At 48.8% G+C, this 18,942-nt stretch overlaps 1 protein-coding gene across 1 annotated transcript; it reads right to left on the bottom strand.

The window, feature by feature from the left end:
- Positions 1-1,619: 1,619 nt before the first annotated feature.
- Positions 1,620-8,315, bottom strand: ATP1B2 (ATPase Na+/K+ transporting subunit beta 2). Its single transcript, XM_019982439.2, has 7 exons — positions 7,589-8,315; positions 5,656-5,784; positions 5,204-5,308; positions 4,897-5,102; positions 4,609-4,665; positions 3,722-3,820; positions 1,620-3,614 (listed from the first exon to the last, which is right to left on the bottom strand). Exons 1-7 carry the CDS (start codon positions 7,698-7,700, stop codon positions 3,450-3,452), a joined length of 873 nt encoding a protein of 290 aa, XP_019837998.1. The 5' UTR covers positions 7,701-8,315; the 3' UTR covers positions 1,620-3,449.
- Positions 8,316-18,942: the final 10,627 nt, after the last annotated feature.

Raw genomic sequence — 18,942 nt, 5'->3', positions numbered from 1 at the left:
CTCAAGCTGAGAAGTGAAGCCAAAAATAAATAAGTAAATAAATTAAATTTTTAGTTGTATTGTTTTTTAAAAAATAGGCAAAGGAATTAAGGCATATGTAAAAATTAAAATGAAATAAAATCCTGCCCAAAATATTTTTACAAAATATGAATATAGCCTTCTGGAAATTCCCTGGCAGTCCAGTGGTGAAGACTCCATGCTTTCACTGCTGAGGGGTAGGTTCTATCCCTGCTCCCTAGTCTGGGAACTAAGATCCCACAAGTCACGCAGTGTGGCCAAAAAAAAAAAAAGAAACCACTTTTTAACAGTAAAGAAGCCACCACAAACTCAAGAGACAAACAATTGATTGGGGGAAATCTACAATGCAGAAAACAGTTTATATCTACAACTGTCAAGAAGCTTTAAGAAATTAACAAGAACAACCCAATAGAAAAAAATATTATGCAACCATTTAAAAAAATGAATTAGAGCTCTACCAGGCCAGGTGAAATTGAATGAACAAGTGTAATGCACAAAATTGTCTATAATATCTAATATAATATGTATGGGCTTCTGTGGTGGCTCAGATGGTAAAGCATCTGCCTGCAATGCAGGTAGACCCGGGTTCGATCCCTGGGTCAGGAAGATCCCCTGGAAAAGGGGATGGCTACCCACTCCAGTACCCACTCCAGAGGAGTCTGGCGGGCTATAGTCCATGGGATCACAAAGAGTTTAACACAATTGAGTGACTAACACGCACACACACATTTTATGTATAATGTGCATTATATGACTAAAACCCAGCAATCCATGTGTGTGTACATTGCACTCAAGATAAAACTATATATATGTGTATACACAAGTAATAAAGCTATTTTTTCAAGGCAAACATCCAGGCCAACTCATTGCAAACAAAAACAAACCCCAAGAAAATAAAAATTAGCTATAAACCCATCCCAAAATACCACAATAAAATATTGTTGTACAGACTCATCCATCCTTTTTCTATGCTTGTGTGCTTTTTTTATACACAAAATTGGGATCCTATGGTTCATTCTATTTTGAGATCTGTTTCTTCCAGTCAATTGTCCTCATCTGTCTCTGGGCATTTGCTGATGCTAGCCTCTCCCCCAAAGCCACCCCATCCTTTAAGCCTCTAAGAAACCTTCCTTATGAACCCCCCCACCGACCCCCCAGAGAGTGGTTGACCACTCTGAATTTTGTCCTCACCAGCTTTCTCTCCTTCCTGGAAATACGTTTAGGTCTACCTGGTTTGAGAGTTTCTCGAGTGCTCCTCCCCTCTCCTGTTATACTGGGGAGCTCCTTGGGGGCAGGAACTCTGCCTCTTTCATAAGTGTATCTTCACGTTGCCTAGAATGCACATAGTAGGCACTTTATAAGTATAGCTGTAGAAAAAGACATAGGCTTCTTGCCTGTCTTGTATTGAGTGATTGATCTCAAGACAGTATGGGTGATGGAGCAATCTAGGAGGTAGATTCTTGGACACTGGACACAAGAGATCAAAGCAGGGAAGTGGTCCTCCCAAGGGCTGGGTATCCCTCAGATCACCCAAATCCACCCCTCACCCCCTTCCCAGGTCTCCTCCAAAAGCTCAGAAAGGAACAACCTGCACGCAGGGCTCCATGTATGATATATATATATTTTTATATATATATATATAATTGCTCTCATTTTATTGTACTTTATCCTCTTTTTACAGTAGATCAGACACAGGCATTAAATAACTGCAGAGAGAGACCACTTGGGTGAGGGGAGTGCAGGAAAACAATGGGATCCAAAGGGAAGAGCCTCAGATCCAGTCAGAGAAAAACAGGGAAGGGTCCACCCATGGGTGGGGTGTGGAAGCTGCAGCATCAAAAAAGAACAGGGAAATTACAGGTGGGGAAGTGAAGGGCGTGGGAGAAGAAAGAGTTAAAATGCCTCTATAACTCAAGAACACAGAAGGTCCCTCATTTAACATTCTATGGGCACTATGGGGTTGTTTAAGAAGGCAAAGGGGTCTGAAGGAGATGGAGCCAAGAAATTCAGAGTCTTAAAAGGAGGAGGTATCTGCAATTTTCAGGCTGGCATGCGGAAGAAAGGGGAGGAGTTAGTTTGTGATTAGTTGATAACTTGCTAAGAGAAGCCACAGAGAGGATGGGGGTGGGGGAGCAGATCTGGGCGGAGGGGAAGGAGATGGAATAGTCCCATAACCAGCTGACGTTTCCAAGGTGGCCACTGGGGACCCAGCCAAAGTGGCTGCCCCTCCCCCAGGGCGCCTGGGAAGTAGAACTTGCAGGATATTCTGGGAAAGGGAACAGAGGGGAGGGAGCCATCGGCAAAAACAAAGTGCATATTCAGCCTAGGTCAACCCCGCCCCTCTGAGGCGTGATAGGAGACCAGGAAGAGAATTTTCAAGAATCAACAGGGATTTTTCTTTCAGACCTTCATTCCCAGCTCACGTATTCAACGTGGAGTGAGAAACCAGCTGTGCCAGGAAAGAAGGAAAAGGCCACAGAGCCATCATGTCTTCAGTTACAAGTGGTCCCGCTTTCAGTGGAGGGAATGGGGATAGAGAAGTGGGGAAAGACTGACCAAGGAGTCACACAAGTCAAAAGCCACTGAGACAGCGACTGTGGTAGACAAGGCAGAAGGTGTGGGAGACAGGGGAGGGGACAGCGGCTGAGCTGGCATGGGAGGATAGAGGGTCACACTGGTGACCACTCTGTAGCCTACAGAGATATTAAATCATTAAGCGGTGCACCTGGAACTAACAGCAGTGTTGTAAGTTAATTATACTTCAGTTATTTTAAAAAACAGAATGGAGTGCCACATTCTGTCTGGAGATAAGCATGAAGAGATTGCCGTCTGTGTGTGGGTGGGTGAAAAGAAAAGAAAGTGAAAGTCACTCAGTCGTGTCCGACTCTTTGTGACCCCCATGGACTATACAGTCCAAGGAATTCTCCAGGCCAGAATACTGGAGTGGGTAGCTTTTCTTTTCTCCAGGGGATCTTCCCAACCTAGGAATCAAACCTGGGTCTCCTGCATTGCAGACGGATTCTTTATCAACTGAGCTATGAGGGAAGACCAAGGTGGGCGGGTGGGCATTTTCTATAGTTCTGGAGGGCTGGAACAGGAGGGCAGGATGGGTGGGGAACTGTGAGGACACCTCACTCACAGCTACACCAGGACTAGAAAGACTCCGAACTCTATGACCATCTTGGGGGTTCCATCTCCCTGTCTCTGACAGAGCTCAGGCAGGAAGAAGATGGTGGAAAGTGTGTGCAACCAGAGAATCACGACAGATGTCAGGCCGGGTTCAGAAGGAAAGGAAAAGGGCGCGAGGCTCAGACAAGCCATAGCTCTGTTATAAAAAATACCTTTGGGGTGGGTGAGGGAGGGATCAGGCGGGGTCAGGGGTATTCCAGAAGCATCCGTAGGAAAGAGTTGGGGGCGGGAGGAAGGGGGCCTCAGGTTTTGTTGATGCGGAGTTTGAAGGCCACACGCCCCGCGAACTTGTCGCGCTCATCGTCAGTGGCAATGTTGGCAGCATTGATGCGGCACTCCACGTTCACCTCCACGTTGGGGGTCACATTCAGGAACTTGACGGCCACCAGGGGCTGTGTGTAGTTCACCTGGGCCAGAGGAGGAGAGCGAGGCTCCAGGCCTGAGGCAGCTGGGCCTCCAACCCCGCACCCTGCTCCCCTGGAGGAGCCAGCACCCGGCCTCCCGCAGGACTTACGTGAAACTTCTTGCCATAGTAGGGAAAGTACATGAGGTCGATATTGCCGTTTGCAGGGAACATAACGAAGTTGCCGAGATTCTCGGCATCTTCATCTCGCTGTGGGGGACGCAGGAGAGTGGAGGAGAGCATGTTAGGGATGGCGGGAACTCAGCTGACTTCCCTTTGTTCCTCCTTCATCCCGATTGTGCTCTCTCAAATCTGTATCCCTTGAGCTGTGGAGTCTGGTATATTTGCGCTTGCACAGGAGGGGGTATCCTGTCTCCACCATCAGACTGGGAAGTCCTCCAGGGTGCTAAGGAGCCCGAAGCCTTCTACTGCCCTCCCACCCCAAATTCTTACCCCATCCTCAGGAATCGGTTTCTGGAGCGGAGCCAAGAGAGAACAGATCAATGAGTAAGAGCTCAGTAGGAAGCAAGGAGGGGGATGAAGCAAGAGGAGCAGGAAGCTTCTAGAGGGACAGAGGTGGGGGAAGCAGGGCTCCAAGGACAACTTAGTGGTGGCAGGTGGTGCTCACAGACCAGCAGCTACCAGATACCTAAAAAGAACTGAGGGCAGAAGAGACATGAGACTGAGCGCAGAAGACATGGTCAGGGAATAGAGAAGATGGGAGGATCATGGAGAGAAGCCAGAGGCAGGGGCTCGGGTGGAGTCAGGGAGAGGGTGTCTATCCATATAAAAGAGCAGACTTCTGCATCCTAGACAGAAGCATGAGGGGTGGCAGTGCCTTGGAGTTTGAGCCATATTGAAGCCCATGCTTACCCCCTTGTCCCTAGAGTTATGGGGCCTCTGGGAGTAAAGAAGATAGGGAGAGATGAGTGAATGACATGGAAACCATAAAGACAAACAGATGGGGCAAACAGATGGACAAGGCCCGACAAACTCACCTTCCCCACGCAGGTAACATTCATGCTCTGGTTTGCTCCTGCATAGAAGTTGATGACCTGGAGTGAGGAGAGACAGTGGTGAGGGTTAGGAAAAGAAGTTGTCAAAAACAGAAATATCCAGCCCCCCAGCCATGATCTCAGCCTCCAGCAGTCACATCTCTCTTGTTCTCTCAGCCACTCAAACATCTAAAAGTCTCCCGAAGCCCAAGAGCCCCAGTAAAAGAAAGCAACTGCCAGCAGATGGTAGCTCCCTCCTCCATTCTCCCTGGGGACTAAGGATATGAGTACCCGGTTCATCTTGATGAAGACACAGGGCTGTCCAGTGCTGTAACCATAGTGGGTGGGGTCCCCAATGCCAGAGCAGTCACCCAGCTGGGTCCGGTTGAACTGGCAAGCACGTTTTGGGTAGTTTAGAACTCCGTTATCTGGTTGTTCGTAATAGCGACCAGGGCGGCAGACATCATTCTTCTGGGCTTGGATGGAGTCATTGTAAGCTAAGGAGGTGGGCGAGAGAGAGTCACCGACCTCATGTTCTGCTCCCAGGGTACCCAACCCCCTGCCCGAAGTCCTGCATAGCCATCGAGCCCGTACTCACGCTCCAAGAACTTATTGAGTTTCTGAACATGCTGGTCCCAGCTTTCAGTGTCACTGACATTGACAATGACATCGAGGTTCTCAGTCTTAGGGCGAATCATCAAGCCTAGTCAGCAGAGGCAAGAATGAGGGGGTATATGTAGGACAAAGGACCATACAAAGAGGGAAGAAGATGGACATGGGGAACACCAGGGTGAGGGATGACGGGAAGATCTGAGATCGCCTTCCAGGGAGGGAGATCTCCTGTGACCCTCTGCCACCTCTCTAGATCACATAGCTCTCAGCTGTGGGGAATGTGAAGGCGGCCTTTAAGAAGAACTGCCCAGCACGTGGTGACTGGCTCATCAGAACCAAACCTCTAAGAGCTGACAGTTCTCAACCTGCGAGTTCCTTTGGGAGGCTTAGGGGCATCAGAGTAGTGAGCCTGGCTGGTGGGGGAGTCTCATCACTCACCTGGTGTAGCCAATCGGTCCTGGTACTTGGGGGTGTGGTCGGAGACCGTCTGCAGCATCACCCACATGGTGAGGGTGAACATGGCGGTGAGGAAGCCATAGAAGACGAGGTAGAAGAGGAGGATAAAGGCTAAAGAGGAGAAAATAGGGTCAACAGGTTCCAGGTCTCCATCCACGACCTGTCCATGTGCCCCTCCCCCACTCAGAGGTTCTGCTCAGGAAAGGATCCCAGAGCCCCAGGGAGCCTTCCCCTGGGAGCAAAAGGAGACAAGCTGGAAAAAGGCAGTGTGTCTGGCTTCCAGCCATGGCTCCCAGCCCCTTCTGGTCCTACAGCACAGTGAAGCCCAATTTTGTGGAGGACACAAGAAACCTAAACTCTTGTTGCTTGGACAACCCCTTGAATAGGCCACAGTCATTTTGCCACAAATTATATTCTCAACTTGTCAACCTTCATGGCCCTGAAAAGGCATACCATCTGTTACTGCTATATGGGTACTCATGTTTGAAGTTGTCCAGCACGATGACTTTTCAAGCTGGCACTGGCCCCAATTCACCACCAAACTCTCAAACCATCTCTCAGGGTGTGGACCCTCACACTCAAACAGCAAAATCTTCTCTCTCTCTGAGCCCTACAAGAGCTGAACCTTGAGTGGGTCTCCGGCCAAAGCTACAAAGTCTCTCAGAGACAGCTGTCCAGGGCCTTCAACAGTCACCCCACCCCCAGCTCACACTCAGCACTCAGGGCAAAGGCAGGTGTAAAGGAAGACTTTCCACAGCCTTCCAGGCAGAGAGCCTGGTGGACTCTTGGTGGATGTGACAAGTCACTGTCACTCCTCAGCCTAGTGTGAGTACCTGCTGTTTCCATTCCCCCAGATCTCGAGTCCTTCCATCTCAGAAGACACTTCCCCAAGCCTCCCCAGATTTTCCCAAGGACTCAAGGACCCTTCCAGTCCCACGGACTGGACTTCCCATTTCCTGCATAAGGACTGCATCAGACCCACTTCAAGGGCCCCTTGGTGGGGTGGGCTAATGGGAACAGCATTCAGTCAGCGTGGATGAACTGTAAATTGTGCCACACAATGTCTCCTGTGCTTCAACTTCCCAGCTTGAAAATCCCTTTTGGAAGAAATCACCCTTCACTGGCATCTATGCCCAGCACCGGACCCTCAACCAGACACAAGTCCCTCCACATCTCCTGAATATGTGGTCCCACACACCACCTCCAAGGTATGGGTGGGGAAGGTGCCTGGCCATCCAAGGCCTGAGACACAGGGCCCAGATGATGTACACATCTCACCACCAGTGACCACTCCCTCCGCTTGTGACATCTGAGCCCAACACCCAGCCCCGAACACCTCCCAGTGGCACCCTGGCCCCACAGCCCCCCACCCACGAAGCAGTCACAGAAGGCTCCAAAACACGAGGCAGTGGGATCCAGACAACTTCCGCTGTGAAGAACCCTCTCCAACACACACCCCACCTCTCCAAGACCCGCCCCCTCATGAATGTTCCCAGGGTCCAAGGGGTGGGCACGAGCTAAAAATAGACGGGCCTGGCCAGCTAGTGAGAATCAGAGGGAGGGAAGGGGCGCTCTTCTGGAGAAGGGGGGCGACCGTGTGGAGATGACCGGCCCCCGACAGGGAGCGCAAGCGCCGCGGCGAGCACACGCGCGCAGAGCCCGCGACCCCCCGCGCGAGGGGGCTCTGCGGGGGGCGGGAAGGCGGCAGTGACCTACTTTCTCCGCCTCCGCAGCGGCCAGCCAGGGAGATTAGACCGGCGACTCGGCCCCCTCCCAGCCCGGAGCCCGGCAGGGGGGCCGGACGCCGGGAACCCGGGAACAGAGCTGGGGCTGCGCCGGCGGGACCTCGTCCTCCCCGGGCGTCGCCAGGCGGATCCCCCCGCCTCCCGCCCCTCGCACGGCCGGCCCCGCATACCCCAGCTGGTCCCTGTGCGGCCCATGAACTGGTGCGTCCTCGGGTTCCACACGAACTCCTTCCACTCCTCAACCACCTGCCCGCAGCTCTTCTTCTCTTTCTGAATGACCATCTTGACGGCGGGGGGCAAGTCCCGCGCGGGGCGGGGGACTATGGAGAAGCCGGGGTGCGGCGCGCTGAAGCCCCCCTCACGCACCGGAACGCGCGGGGAGCAAAGGCAGCGGGGCCAAGGGAGACCCCCCCCCCTCAGATATGCAGCCGCTGTCAATTCCGGGGCGCAAGGCCACACGCTGCGGGGTGCTGGCGGCGCGGCGTAAGATGAACAGATCCTAGGCACCCCCACTGCAATGAAAAGGGGGGTTGTCCGAGCAGGGGAGGATAAAAAGGCGAAGGAGTGCGAACGCAGCTTCACCCCCTAGACCTCTCAGAAGCAAAACGAAAAGGGATGCAAAAATAGACGGCTGCAAAACCCGAGCGGAGCACGGAAAAATCGGGGTGCCAAGAGGCAGGGAGAGGTGGGGGAGGGGGCCGCCCCGAAATCCGAGATGCAAAGAGGCTGTGGAGAGGAGTCGGGTGACTGTTCAAGGCTCTTCTGACGAGTGGAGACCGCCACACCAAAGGTGGCTCGGCCACGGAGGTGGGGTGGGGACGCGCAGTTGTGGGGACAGGCAGGGATAGGGGTCCCCCGGGCGGAGGCTCCGCTCTTCAGCAGTGCGGGGCTAGCGACAGCGCGCGGTCTTTATACTCCGTGGCTCCGAGGGTGCCCGCCCCCTTCCCCGCCCCCAGAAGCCCCACCTCCTCTCTCTGGCCTGGGCGACCTCATGCATATGCAAATTTGGAGAGGGCTTGGGCCCGCCCCCTGATGCCTCCTCAGGACCAAGACTCTCCCCTACTCCCACCGCAGGTACTGGACGGGATCTGGGTGGGTGGAGAGTATAGAAAGGGTGTCGGGGCAAAATGGAAAGATAACCCCAGAGAGACACAGCAGACAGAGAGAAAAGCAGATATATGCTGAGATAGGGGCCCCAGGCAGAGTTAGAAAGAAACTAAGATCCTGGAGACAGGGCAGAATGTGAGACCAACAGAGAAGGAGCCAGAGATCAAGAAAAATAGATCGAAGAGACTAGCCAGGATACTACACTAGCAGGGCTGGAGGTTAGAACATGCCACCAGGAGACCCATAGAGGCCACCACAGGACGGAAATTCCCCTCAAGGGAGATGCTGCCAATGTCCCCAACACCTTCTCCGGTCCCACAGCCTCTTCTCCCAACACCTGGTTCTCACCAAGGCTGGGGGCTTCCCTGCCTTCCCACACCCCTCTGAAGCCCTTCCAACACCACTTTCCCAGCCCCCAGCCCTGCCTTGAGACCCCAGCCCTGGAGCCGCATATGCTTTGGTGTTTTGTCTCCTCCCACCACCCACCCCCTGCCCCACCGCTTTCTGCACTCCCCTCTTCATTTGCCCATTTGTCAACAAACATTTATTGAGTACCTGCTAGAGACCTTGTGCAACCCAGCCCTAGAGAGGTAAAGCTGAGGTTCTCAACGGGGCTTCCACAGTCTGATAGGGAGGTGCAAGGGCCTCTAAAGACCTCCTGTTAAGATTCATTGTCTTTTCATGTCTCTTAAAATCTTGTCACTTTTGCTTGGAGAGATTTTTCTTCTTTTTTCAACTCTTACCTTACACTCTTGGCTCTATTCCCCAACAATTCCTGTTCTAGCATCCTCCCCTTCAAACTTTCCCCCTGCAGGTCAGGGCAGGCTTCATGGACTCAGGATCTGTTCGAACAAGGTGAAGCCGTGTAACTTGCACTGTCTTAATTAGAATGACTCACCTGGTGTCTGGGCTTAGTGAGGATCAAGATCTTTGTGTCTCAGTGCAGAAAGAATTTAGTGAGAAATAAAGTGATAGATAAACGGATTTATTAAAAAAGAAATACACTCCACAGAGTGTGGGCCATCTCAGAGGTGAGAGCCCCAAAATATGGGGTGGCTACGTTTTATGGCATTGCCTTTCTTTGGGATTGGAATGAAAACTGACCTTTTCCAGTCCTGTGGCCACTGCTGAGTTTCCAAATTTGCTGGCATATTGTGTGCAGCACTTTCACAGCATCATCTTTTAGGATTTGAAATAGCTCAGGTGGAATTCCATCACCTCCACTAGCTTTGTTCATGGTGATGCTTCCCAAGGCCTACTTGACTTCGCATTCCAGGATGTCTGGCTCTACGTGAGTGATCAAACCATCATGGTTATCTGGGTCATGAAGATCCTTCTTGTATAGTTGTTCTGTGTATTCTTGCCACCTCTTCTTAATATCTTCTGCTTCTGTTAGGTCCCTACCATTTCTGTCCTTTATTGTCCTCATCTTTGCATGAAATGTTCCCTTGGTATCTCTAATTTTCTTGAAGAGATATCTAGTCTTTCCCATTTATTGTTTTCCTCCATTTCTTTACATTGATCACTGAGGAAGGCCAGAGGAACCAGAGATCAAATTGCCAACATCTGTTGGATCATTGAAAAAGCAAGAGAGTTCCAGAAAAGAACATCTGCTTCTGCTTTATTGACTATGCAAAAGCCTTTGACTGTGTGGATCACAACAAACTAGAAAATTCTTAACCAGATGGGAATATCAGACCATCTGACTTGCCTCCTGAGAAATCTGTATGCAGGTCAAGAAGCAACAGTTAGAACTGGACGTGAAACAACAGACTGGTTCCAAATTGGGAAAGAAGTACATCAAGGCTGTATATTGTCACTCTGCTCATTTAACTTATATGTAGAGTACATCATGCAAAATGCCAGGCTGGATAAAGCACAAGCTGGAATCAAGATTGCTGGGAGAAATATCAGTAACCTCAGATATGCATATGACATGCATATGGCAGAAAGCGAAGAACTAAAGAGCCTTTTGATGACAGTGAAAGAGGAGAGTGAAAAAGCTGGTTTAAAACTCAGCATTCAGAAAACTAAGATCATAGCATCCGGTCCCATCAGTTCAGTTCAGTCGCTCAGTTGTGTCCAACTCTTTGTGACCCCATGGACCGACTGCAACACGCCAGGCTTCCCTGTCCATCACCAACTCCCGGAGTTTACTCAGACATGTCCATCGAGTCAGTGATGCCATCCAACCATCTCATGCTCTGTCATCCCCTTCTTCTCCTGCCCTCAATCTTTCCCAGCATCAGGGTCTTTTCAAGTGAGTCAGCTGTTCATATCAGGTGGCCAAAGTATTGGAGTTTCAGCTTCAGCATCAGTCCTTCCAATAAACACTCAGGACTGAACTCCTTTAGGATGGACTGGTTGGATTTCCTTGCAGTCCGAGGGACTCTCAAGAGTCTTCTCCAACATCACAGTTCAAAAGCATCTATTCTTCAGTGCTCAGCTTTCTTTATAGTCCAACTCTCACATCCATACATGACTACTGGAAAAACCATAGCCTTGACTAGACAGACCTTTTTGGCAAAGTAATGTCTCTGCTTTTTAATATGCTATCTAGGTTGGTCATCGGAGAAGGCAATGGCACCCCACTCCAGTACTCTTGCCTGGAAAATCCCATGGACGGAGGAGCCTGGTAGGCTGCAGTCCATGGGGTCGTAAAGAGTCAGACACGACTGAGCGACTTCACTTTCACTTTCATGCATTGGAGAAGGAAATGGCAACCCACTCCAGTGTTCTTGCCTGGAGAATCCCAGGGACGGGGGAGCCTGGTGGGCTGCTGTCTATGGGGTCACACAGAGTCGGACATGACTGAAGTGACTTAGCAGCAGCAGCATATTGGTCATAACTTTCCTTCCAAGGAGTAAGCATCTTTTAATTTCATGGCTGCAGTCACCATCTGCAGTGATTTTAGAGCCCCCCAAAATAGTTTGCCACTGTTTCCACTGTTTCCCCATCTATTTGCCATGAAGTGATGAGACCAGATGCCATGATCTTAATTTTCTGAATGTTGAGCTTTAAGCCAACTTTTTCACTCTCCTCTTTCACTTTCATCAAGAGGCTCTTTGGTTCTTCACTTTCTGCCATAAGGGTGGTGTCATCTGCATATCTGAGGTTATTGATTATTTCTCCTGGCAATCTTGATTCCAGCTTGTGCTTCATCCAGCCCAGCATTTCTCATGATGTACTCTGTATATAAGTTAAATAAGCAGGGTGACAATATACTGCCTTCACTTACTCCTTTCCTGATTTGGAACCAGTCTATTGTTCTATGTCCAGTTCTAACTGTAGCTTCCTGACCTGCATACAGGTCTCAAGAGGCAGGTCAGGTGGTCTGGTATTCCTATCTCTTGAAGAATTTTCCACAGTTTATTGTGATCCACACAGTCAAAGGCTTTGGCATAGACGATAAAGCAGAAATAGATGTTTTTCTGGAACTCTCTTACTTTTTTGATGATCCAGTGGATGATCACAATTTGATCTCTGGTTCCTCTGCCTTTTCTAAAACCAGCTTGAACATCTGGAAGTTCATGGTTCACGTATTGCTGAAGCCTGGCTTGGAGAATTTTGAGCATTACTTTACTAGCCTGTGAGATGAGTGCAATTGTGCGGTAGTTTGAGCATTCTTTGGCATTGCCTTTCTTTGGGATTGGAATGAAAACTGACCTTTTCCAGTCCTGAGGCCACTGCTGAGTTTTCCAAATTTGCTGGCATATGAGTGCAGCACTTTCACATCATCAACTTTCAGGATTTGAAATAGCTCAACTGGAATTCCATTACCTCCACTAGCTTTGTTCGTAGTGATGCTTTCTAAGGCCCACTTGACTTCACATTCCAGGATGTCTGGCTCTAGGTGAGTGATCACACCATCGTGATTATCTTGGTCGTGAAGATCTTTTTTGTATAGTTCTTCTGTGTATTCTTGCCACCTCTTCTTAATATCTTCTGCTTCTGTTAGGTCCATATCATTTCTGTCCTTTATTGTGGCCACCTTTGCATGAAATATTCCCTTGGTATCTCTAATTTTCTTGAAGAGATCTCTACTTCATGGCAAATATATGGGGAAACAGTGGAAACAGTGAGAGACTTTATTTTCTTGGGCTCCAAAATCACTGCAGATGGTGACTGCAGCCATGAAATTAAAAGATGCTTGCTCCTTGAAAGAAAAGTTATGACCAATCTAGACAGCATATTAAAAAGCAGAGACATTACTTTGCCAAAAAAGGTCTGTCTAGTCAAGGCTATGGTTTTTCCAGTAGTCATGTATGGATGTGAGAGCTGGACTATAAAGAAAGCTGAGCACTGAAGAATTGATGCTTTTGAACTGTGATGTTGGAGAAGACTCTTGAGAGTCCCTTGGACTGCAAGGAGATCCAACCAATCCATCCTAAAGGAAATCAGTCCTGAGTGTTTATTGGAAGGACTGATGCTGAAGCTGAAACTCCAATACTTTGGCCACCTGATATGAAGAACTGATCATTTGAAAAGACCCTGAGGCTGGGAAAGTTAGAAGGCAGGAGGAGAAGGGGATAACAGAGCATGAGATGGTTGGATGGCATCACTGACTCGATGGACATGTCTGAGTAAACTCCGGGAGTTGGTGATGGACAGGGAAGCCTGGCATGCTGCAGTCCATGGGGTCACAAAGCGTTGGACATGACTGAGCAACTGAACTGAACTGACTGATGTTTTGTGGGCTGGGCAATTTCATAGGCTAATGAGTGGGAGGATTATTCTGTTTCAGGGGAAGGGGTAGGGATTTCCAGGAACTGGGCCACTGCCCACTTTTTAATCTTTGATTGTCATCCTCAGAAAGGTCATGGCACTGGTGGGTGTGTCACTTACCTTGCAGATGTGTTACAGTGAGCATATGCTGAGGCTCTTTGCTGGTAGTTCAACAGTAAAGAATCCTACTGCAATGCAGGAGACCCAGGTTCGATCTATGGGTTGGGACAATCCCTTGAGGAAGGAAATGGCAACCCACTCCAGTATTCTTGCCTAGTGAATTCCATGGGCATTAGAGCCTGGAGGACTACATCCATGGGATCACAAAGAGCTGGAGTCGACTGAGAGACTAAGACTTTCATTCTGAGGCTCAAAGTCTAGCGGAAGTCAGCCATCTTGGACTTACTTTGTTCTAATTAGTTATGTCCTGTCCTTGGGCTATGTCGTTCTTTTAAAGTGTATGTCCTGCCCCCTTCCCTCCTGTTTCAAAGGCCCAGGCTCAGAATTGCCTTGTGCTTGGTCTTGTGCTCTGTGGCCACCATCTTGGATTTCTTAATAATTTTACCTTTGAACTTGTGCTTTGTCCAGTGGGACAATAGACCATATGTGTGAGTAGAGGAGCTAAGCCTGACATGCCATTTGGGATGCTCCATGAGATGGTAAAGCATCTGCCTACAATACAGGAGACCCAGGTTCAATCCCTGGGTTGGGAAGATCCTCTGGAGAAGGAAATGGCAACCCACTCCGGTACTCTTGCCTGGAAAATCCCATGGACGGAGGAGCGTTGTAGGCTACAGTCCATGCGGTCGCAAAGAGTTGGACACAACTGAGCAACTTTACTTCCACTTTACTTTCTATGAGCACAGGGGGCTTCCCTTGTGGCTCAACTGGTAAAGCATTTGCCTGCAATGTAGGAGACCTGGGTTCAATCCCTGGTTTAGGAAGATCCCCTGGAGAAGGGAAAGACAACCCTATTCTCCAGTATTCTGGCCTGGAGAATTCCGTGTATAGTCCATGGGGTTACAAAGAGTCGGCACAGAACTCTGATGGATCCACCATGCATGGGAGTTCAGCAAGACTCAAAAAAAGTGAGTACAAGATAAGCATGTCATGTCTACACCTGAATAAGTGTAGGGGCTGACAGCTGAGAGGCTACTGTTCCGTTTGAAACAGAACTTGCTCTGAATCCAGAAAGAAGGCAATGGTCTTCTAGGAGACATGGATGATGGGAGGCATCCTACCATATCCATTCCCAGTCACATTAATTCACTGCTTTAGCCAACCACTTCTGCTGCCAATGATGACAGAGAGGGAAAATTGGGGCAACTCACAATTCTGTTTTCCTTTCAGTCATCAGTAAGCTGAAGGTTAAAAAGTGCTATTTTCTTTATTTAAAATAACATTAAATAAATTAAAAACACCATGAAAAGTCATGAGAAGAATCGTGGAAGAAAGGAAAGCATTTTATATTTTAGTACCTTATGAAAAGTGAAAGTGTTAGTGGCTCAGTCATGTCTGACTCTTTGCAACCCCATGGACTATAGACTGCCAAGCTCCTCTGTCTATGGAGTTCTCCAGTTTACTAAATGGAACACCAGTTTTTTCCAGCCTTTTTTCGAAAGTATTTATTTATTTGCCTGTGCCGGGTCTCAGTTGTGGCACTTGGGATTCTTATCAGGAGGTCCTTGAAGGCGACATGTAGGACCTATACTTGTGGCATGTGGGATCTGATTCCCTGACAAGGGATGGAAGCCAGGCCCCCTGCACAGTGAGTGTAGTGTCTTAGCCACTGGACCACCAGGGAAGTCCTTTCCCCTTTTGGAATAAGGGATTCCACATTTTCATTTTGCACTGGGTCCTACAAATTAGGCAGCTGGTCTTACTTCAATCCCTTCTGCAGCAGACTCTGGATTAATTTTCTCAAAAGACAGTTTTAATTAGGCCACCCCTCAGCTCAAAGGGCTTCAAATGGATTCCTGTAACCTTGCAGGATGCAGTTCTGATTCCCAGTCTAACTTTCAGGGTGCATCACAATCTAGACCCAGTCTGTGTCCCCAACTTTCTTTGCCTCTAGGCTCCAACTAGCCCTCTGCTGAAGCTGAGCTGGCCATTCCTGGGACAGGCTGTGCTTACTCCTGACGTTATACCTTTGTCCATTTTCTTTCCGAGTCCTGGAAGACTGCCCACTCTTCACAGTCCAGCCCCAACTCCCATTCATTCATTCAGTGCGTATCTAATGAGCATTTGTTTAGAGCCAGGCGTTGTTCTTGTCCCTATGCTCCTGGGGCTCCCGTTCTAATAAACAGTAAAAACAAACAAATTAAGTGTTGGAGGGACGAGGGAAAAACTGAGAGATTGGGATTGACATGCACACACTACTATATATAGAATAGATAGCTAATAAGGACCTACTGTAAAACACAGGGAACTCTACTCAGTATTCTGTAATGACCTATATGGGAAAAGAAACTAAAAAAGAGTGTAACTGATTCACTTTGTTGTACAGCAGAAACTAATGCAACATGGTAAATCAACTATACACCAGTAAAAATTCATTAAAAAAAAAATCAGCAGTGGGGCAATACCTAAAAGATGTCCACCCTTTTAGAGCAGGAATAAAATAAGTATTTTCAATAAAAATTTTAAACAGGGCTTCCCTGGTGGTTCAGGGGTAAAGAATCCGCCTGCCACTGCAGGAGACATGGGTTTGATCCCTGGTCTTGGAAGATCCCACATGCCAAGGAGCTACTAAGCCCATGTACCACAACTATCAAGCCCGTGCTCTAGAGCCCGAGAGCCACAGTGACTGAGCCTATGTGCCGCAACTACTGAAGCTCGAATGCCCTAGAGCCTGTGCTCCACAAGAAGAGAAGCCACCATAATGAGAAGCCTGCATATCGCGACGAAGAGTAACTCCTGCTCACCACAACTAGAGAGAAGCGCGCACAGCAGCGAAGACCCAGCACAGCCAAGAATAAATAAATACATTAATTAAATTAAATTTTAAAATTAAATAATGTTAATATTATGCAGAAAAAAAAGTAAGACGTGTAAAAGTAAAAGTGTGATGTGCCAGAGAGTGCCTGAGTGTTCAGGGAAGGTCTTACTGAAAAGGTAACTTTTAATGATCCAAAGTAACGCAAAGAAGCTATGAGGAACCGTAGGGGAAGAACATTCTAGGAGGAGTAAGGGGTGAGTGCAAAGGCTGGGCTCCCATGAGGGAAAAAGGCAAGACTGGGACAGCAAGAGATCTGAGAGAGAGGCAGAGGCCAAATCGTAATGGTCCTTGTAAGCCAAAGGGAGCAGTTTGAATTTTAATCCAACCATCACAGTAACAATTCTAGGATTTTAAGCAGGGAATCGACACAGTTAAATGTAATGAAAATCACCATGGCCACTGTGTGAGAAGCAAGGAGACCAGGGAGCAAGGCTTTGTAGCAGTCCAGGTGGGAAATATGGACAGCCTGGCCCAAGCCAGCAGCTTTACAGGTGGAGACAGAAGTTCAGGATCTGTCGTGAGCAATGGAGGTGACAGAGAGAGCAATCATGGCTAGTTGCCTAGGTTTTTGTCTTCAACTGTACTGAAAACTCTTCTATTTTATCTTTGCAACCAGGCTGTAAGTTCTTTCAAAACAGGCCTTTGCTTTAGACCTTGTTTTTGTTCTATTTCAGTATCTGAGTTGCAGAATGCAGGATCTTTAGTTGCCGCATCTGGGATCCTGAGTTGGGGCCTGTGAACTCTTAGTTGCAGCATGTGGGATCCAGTTCCCTGAGCAGGGACCAAACCCAGGCCCTCCGCATTGGGAGCATGAATTCTTTGCTGCTGGATCACCAAGAAAGTCCCTGTCTTACACTTTGTATATATCCCCCATATCCAAGCAACCCACAGAGCTACCCAAGATAAAGCCTGGTTGCTGCCCCGCCCTTCATGCGTGCTTAGTCACATCCGACTCTTTTCAACCCCATGGATTGTAGCCCACCAGGCTCCTCTGTCCATGGGATTCTCCAGGCAAGAATACCAGAGTGGGTTGCCATTTCCTCCTCCAAGGTATTTTCCCGACTTAGCAATTGAACCCGAGTTTGCTGCATTGCAACAAGATGCTTTACCACTGAGCTACCAGGGAAGCCCCTTGGTTGCTGAACTGGGCTTAAACATGGAATAGCTCTTTCTATGTGAAGCCCTAGTGAAGCAACTTGCCTTTTCCTTCATCAGACAGTTCTGAAAGTGTTATTCACTCAGTCATGTCTGACTCTTTGCGACCCCATAGCCCGCCAGGCTCCTCTGTCCATGGAATTCTCCAGGCAAGAATACTGGAGTAGGTTGCCATTCCCTTCTTGAGGGGATCTTCCTAACCGAAGGATCAAACCTGGGTCTCCAGCATTGCAGGCAGATTCGTTTTCTTCTGATCAACAGGGAAGTCCCATTCATCAGATAAGGAGCAGAGTAATGGGCCAACCTCAATCTAGAGAGATGGATCTTACCCTCAACACACACAGCTTGGCAAACACAGGCCCAGGGGTGGCTTCAAGACTGTTGGTTCAGTCTCTGCCCTGCCTGAACCCCAAGGTCACTTGAAAAAGAAAGAACGAGTGTCTTCTATACGTTTAGATAATGTTGCTCCCTTCCACACCTGCTCTTCAAGGTGAGGGTCAACATGAGGAGGGTTGGGAGTCAGGGGGGAAGAACCCTCGACTCCATGCAGCACTAGTGCTCACAGGGCAACAAGCTGAGGAAGGGTGTGGGGGCAAAGAGCCATTACAACCTCCAACCTCTCCCTGGAACTCAGGCCTTCCTCCAGCACCTCCAGAAAGGAGGAAGGGATTAAGAGCTCCCATCTCCCCTCACCCATACCCAGAGCCTGTCCTGAGGTCTGTGCCCAGTGATTTCCTTCCTCTCAACCAAATCCCAGGGACTCAGCTGTTTGGGTTTCCAACAAGATGGGTCTTTGTAGAGACAAGAACAAGGAAAGGGGGAGGGGAGCAGGGAGTTATTTAGTGGGTACAGAGTTTCGGTTTTACAAGAAGAGTTCTGGAGCTGATGGTTCCACACACCATGAAGTCTCTTGTCACTAAACAGGACACTTAGAAATGGTTAAGATGGGGGCTTCCCTGGTGGCCCAGTGGTTAAGAGTCTGCCTGCTAATACAGGGGACATGGGTTTGATCCCTACTCCAGGAAGATCCTACATGCTCTGGGGCAGCTAAGCCCCTGCATGGAAACTACTGAAGCCCACACAAATAGAGCCCGAACTCTGAAACAAGAGAAGCCAGCACAATGAGAAGCCTGTGCATTGGAACTAAGGAGTAGCTCCTGCTTGCTAGAAGTAGAGAAAGCCCTTGCATTTCTCTAAGAAATGAAGACTCAGCATGACCCAAAATAAATAAATAATAAATCTTTAAAAAAAAAAAAAAAGGTTAGGATGGGAGACTTCCATGGTGGTTCAATGGTTAAGACAGGTTTGATCTCTGATCAGGGAACTGACGTTCTACAAGCTATGTGGTGAGGCAAAACAAAACATTTAAGATGGCAAATTTTGTTATGTGTATTTTATCACAATCAAACAAACAGGAAAGAGACACAGAAGTTCCTCTGCTAACCATATCAAGCGCCAACTCCCCAGGAAGACATACAAGGCCTCTCCCGCCATGGCACAAGGAGCCTCCCCAGTCTGCCCTCATTTCATCTCAGCCTG

This window comes from Bos indicus, chromosome 19 (genome assembly GCF_029378745.1).
Source record: "Bos indicus isolate NIAB-ARS_2022 breed Sahiwal x Tharparkar chromosome 19, NIAB-ARS_B.indTharparkar_mat_pri_1.0, whole genome shotgun sequence".
Taxonomy (NCBI): domain Eukaryota; kingdom Metazoa; phylum Chordata; class Mammalia; order Artiodactyla; family Bovidae; genus Bos; species Bos indicus.
The sequence above is the reverse complement of the archived record's forward strand: the minus strand, read 5'-3'. Positions and strand labels throughout refer to the sequence as shown.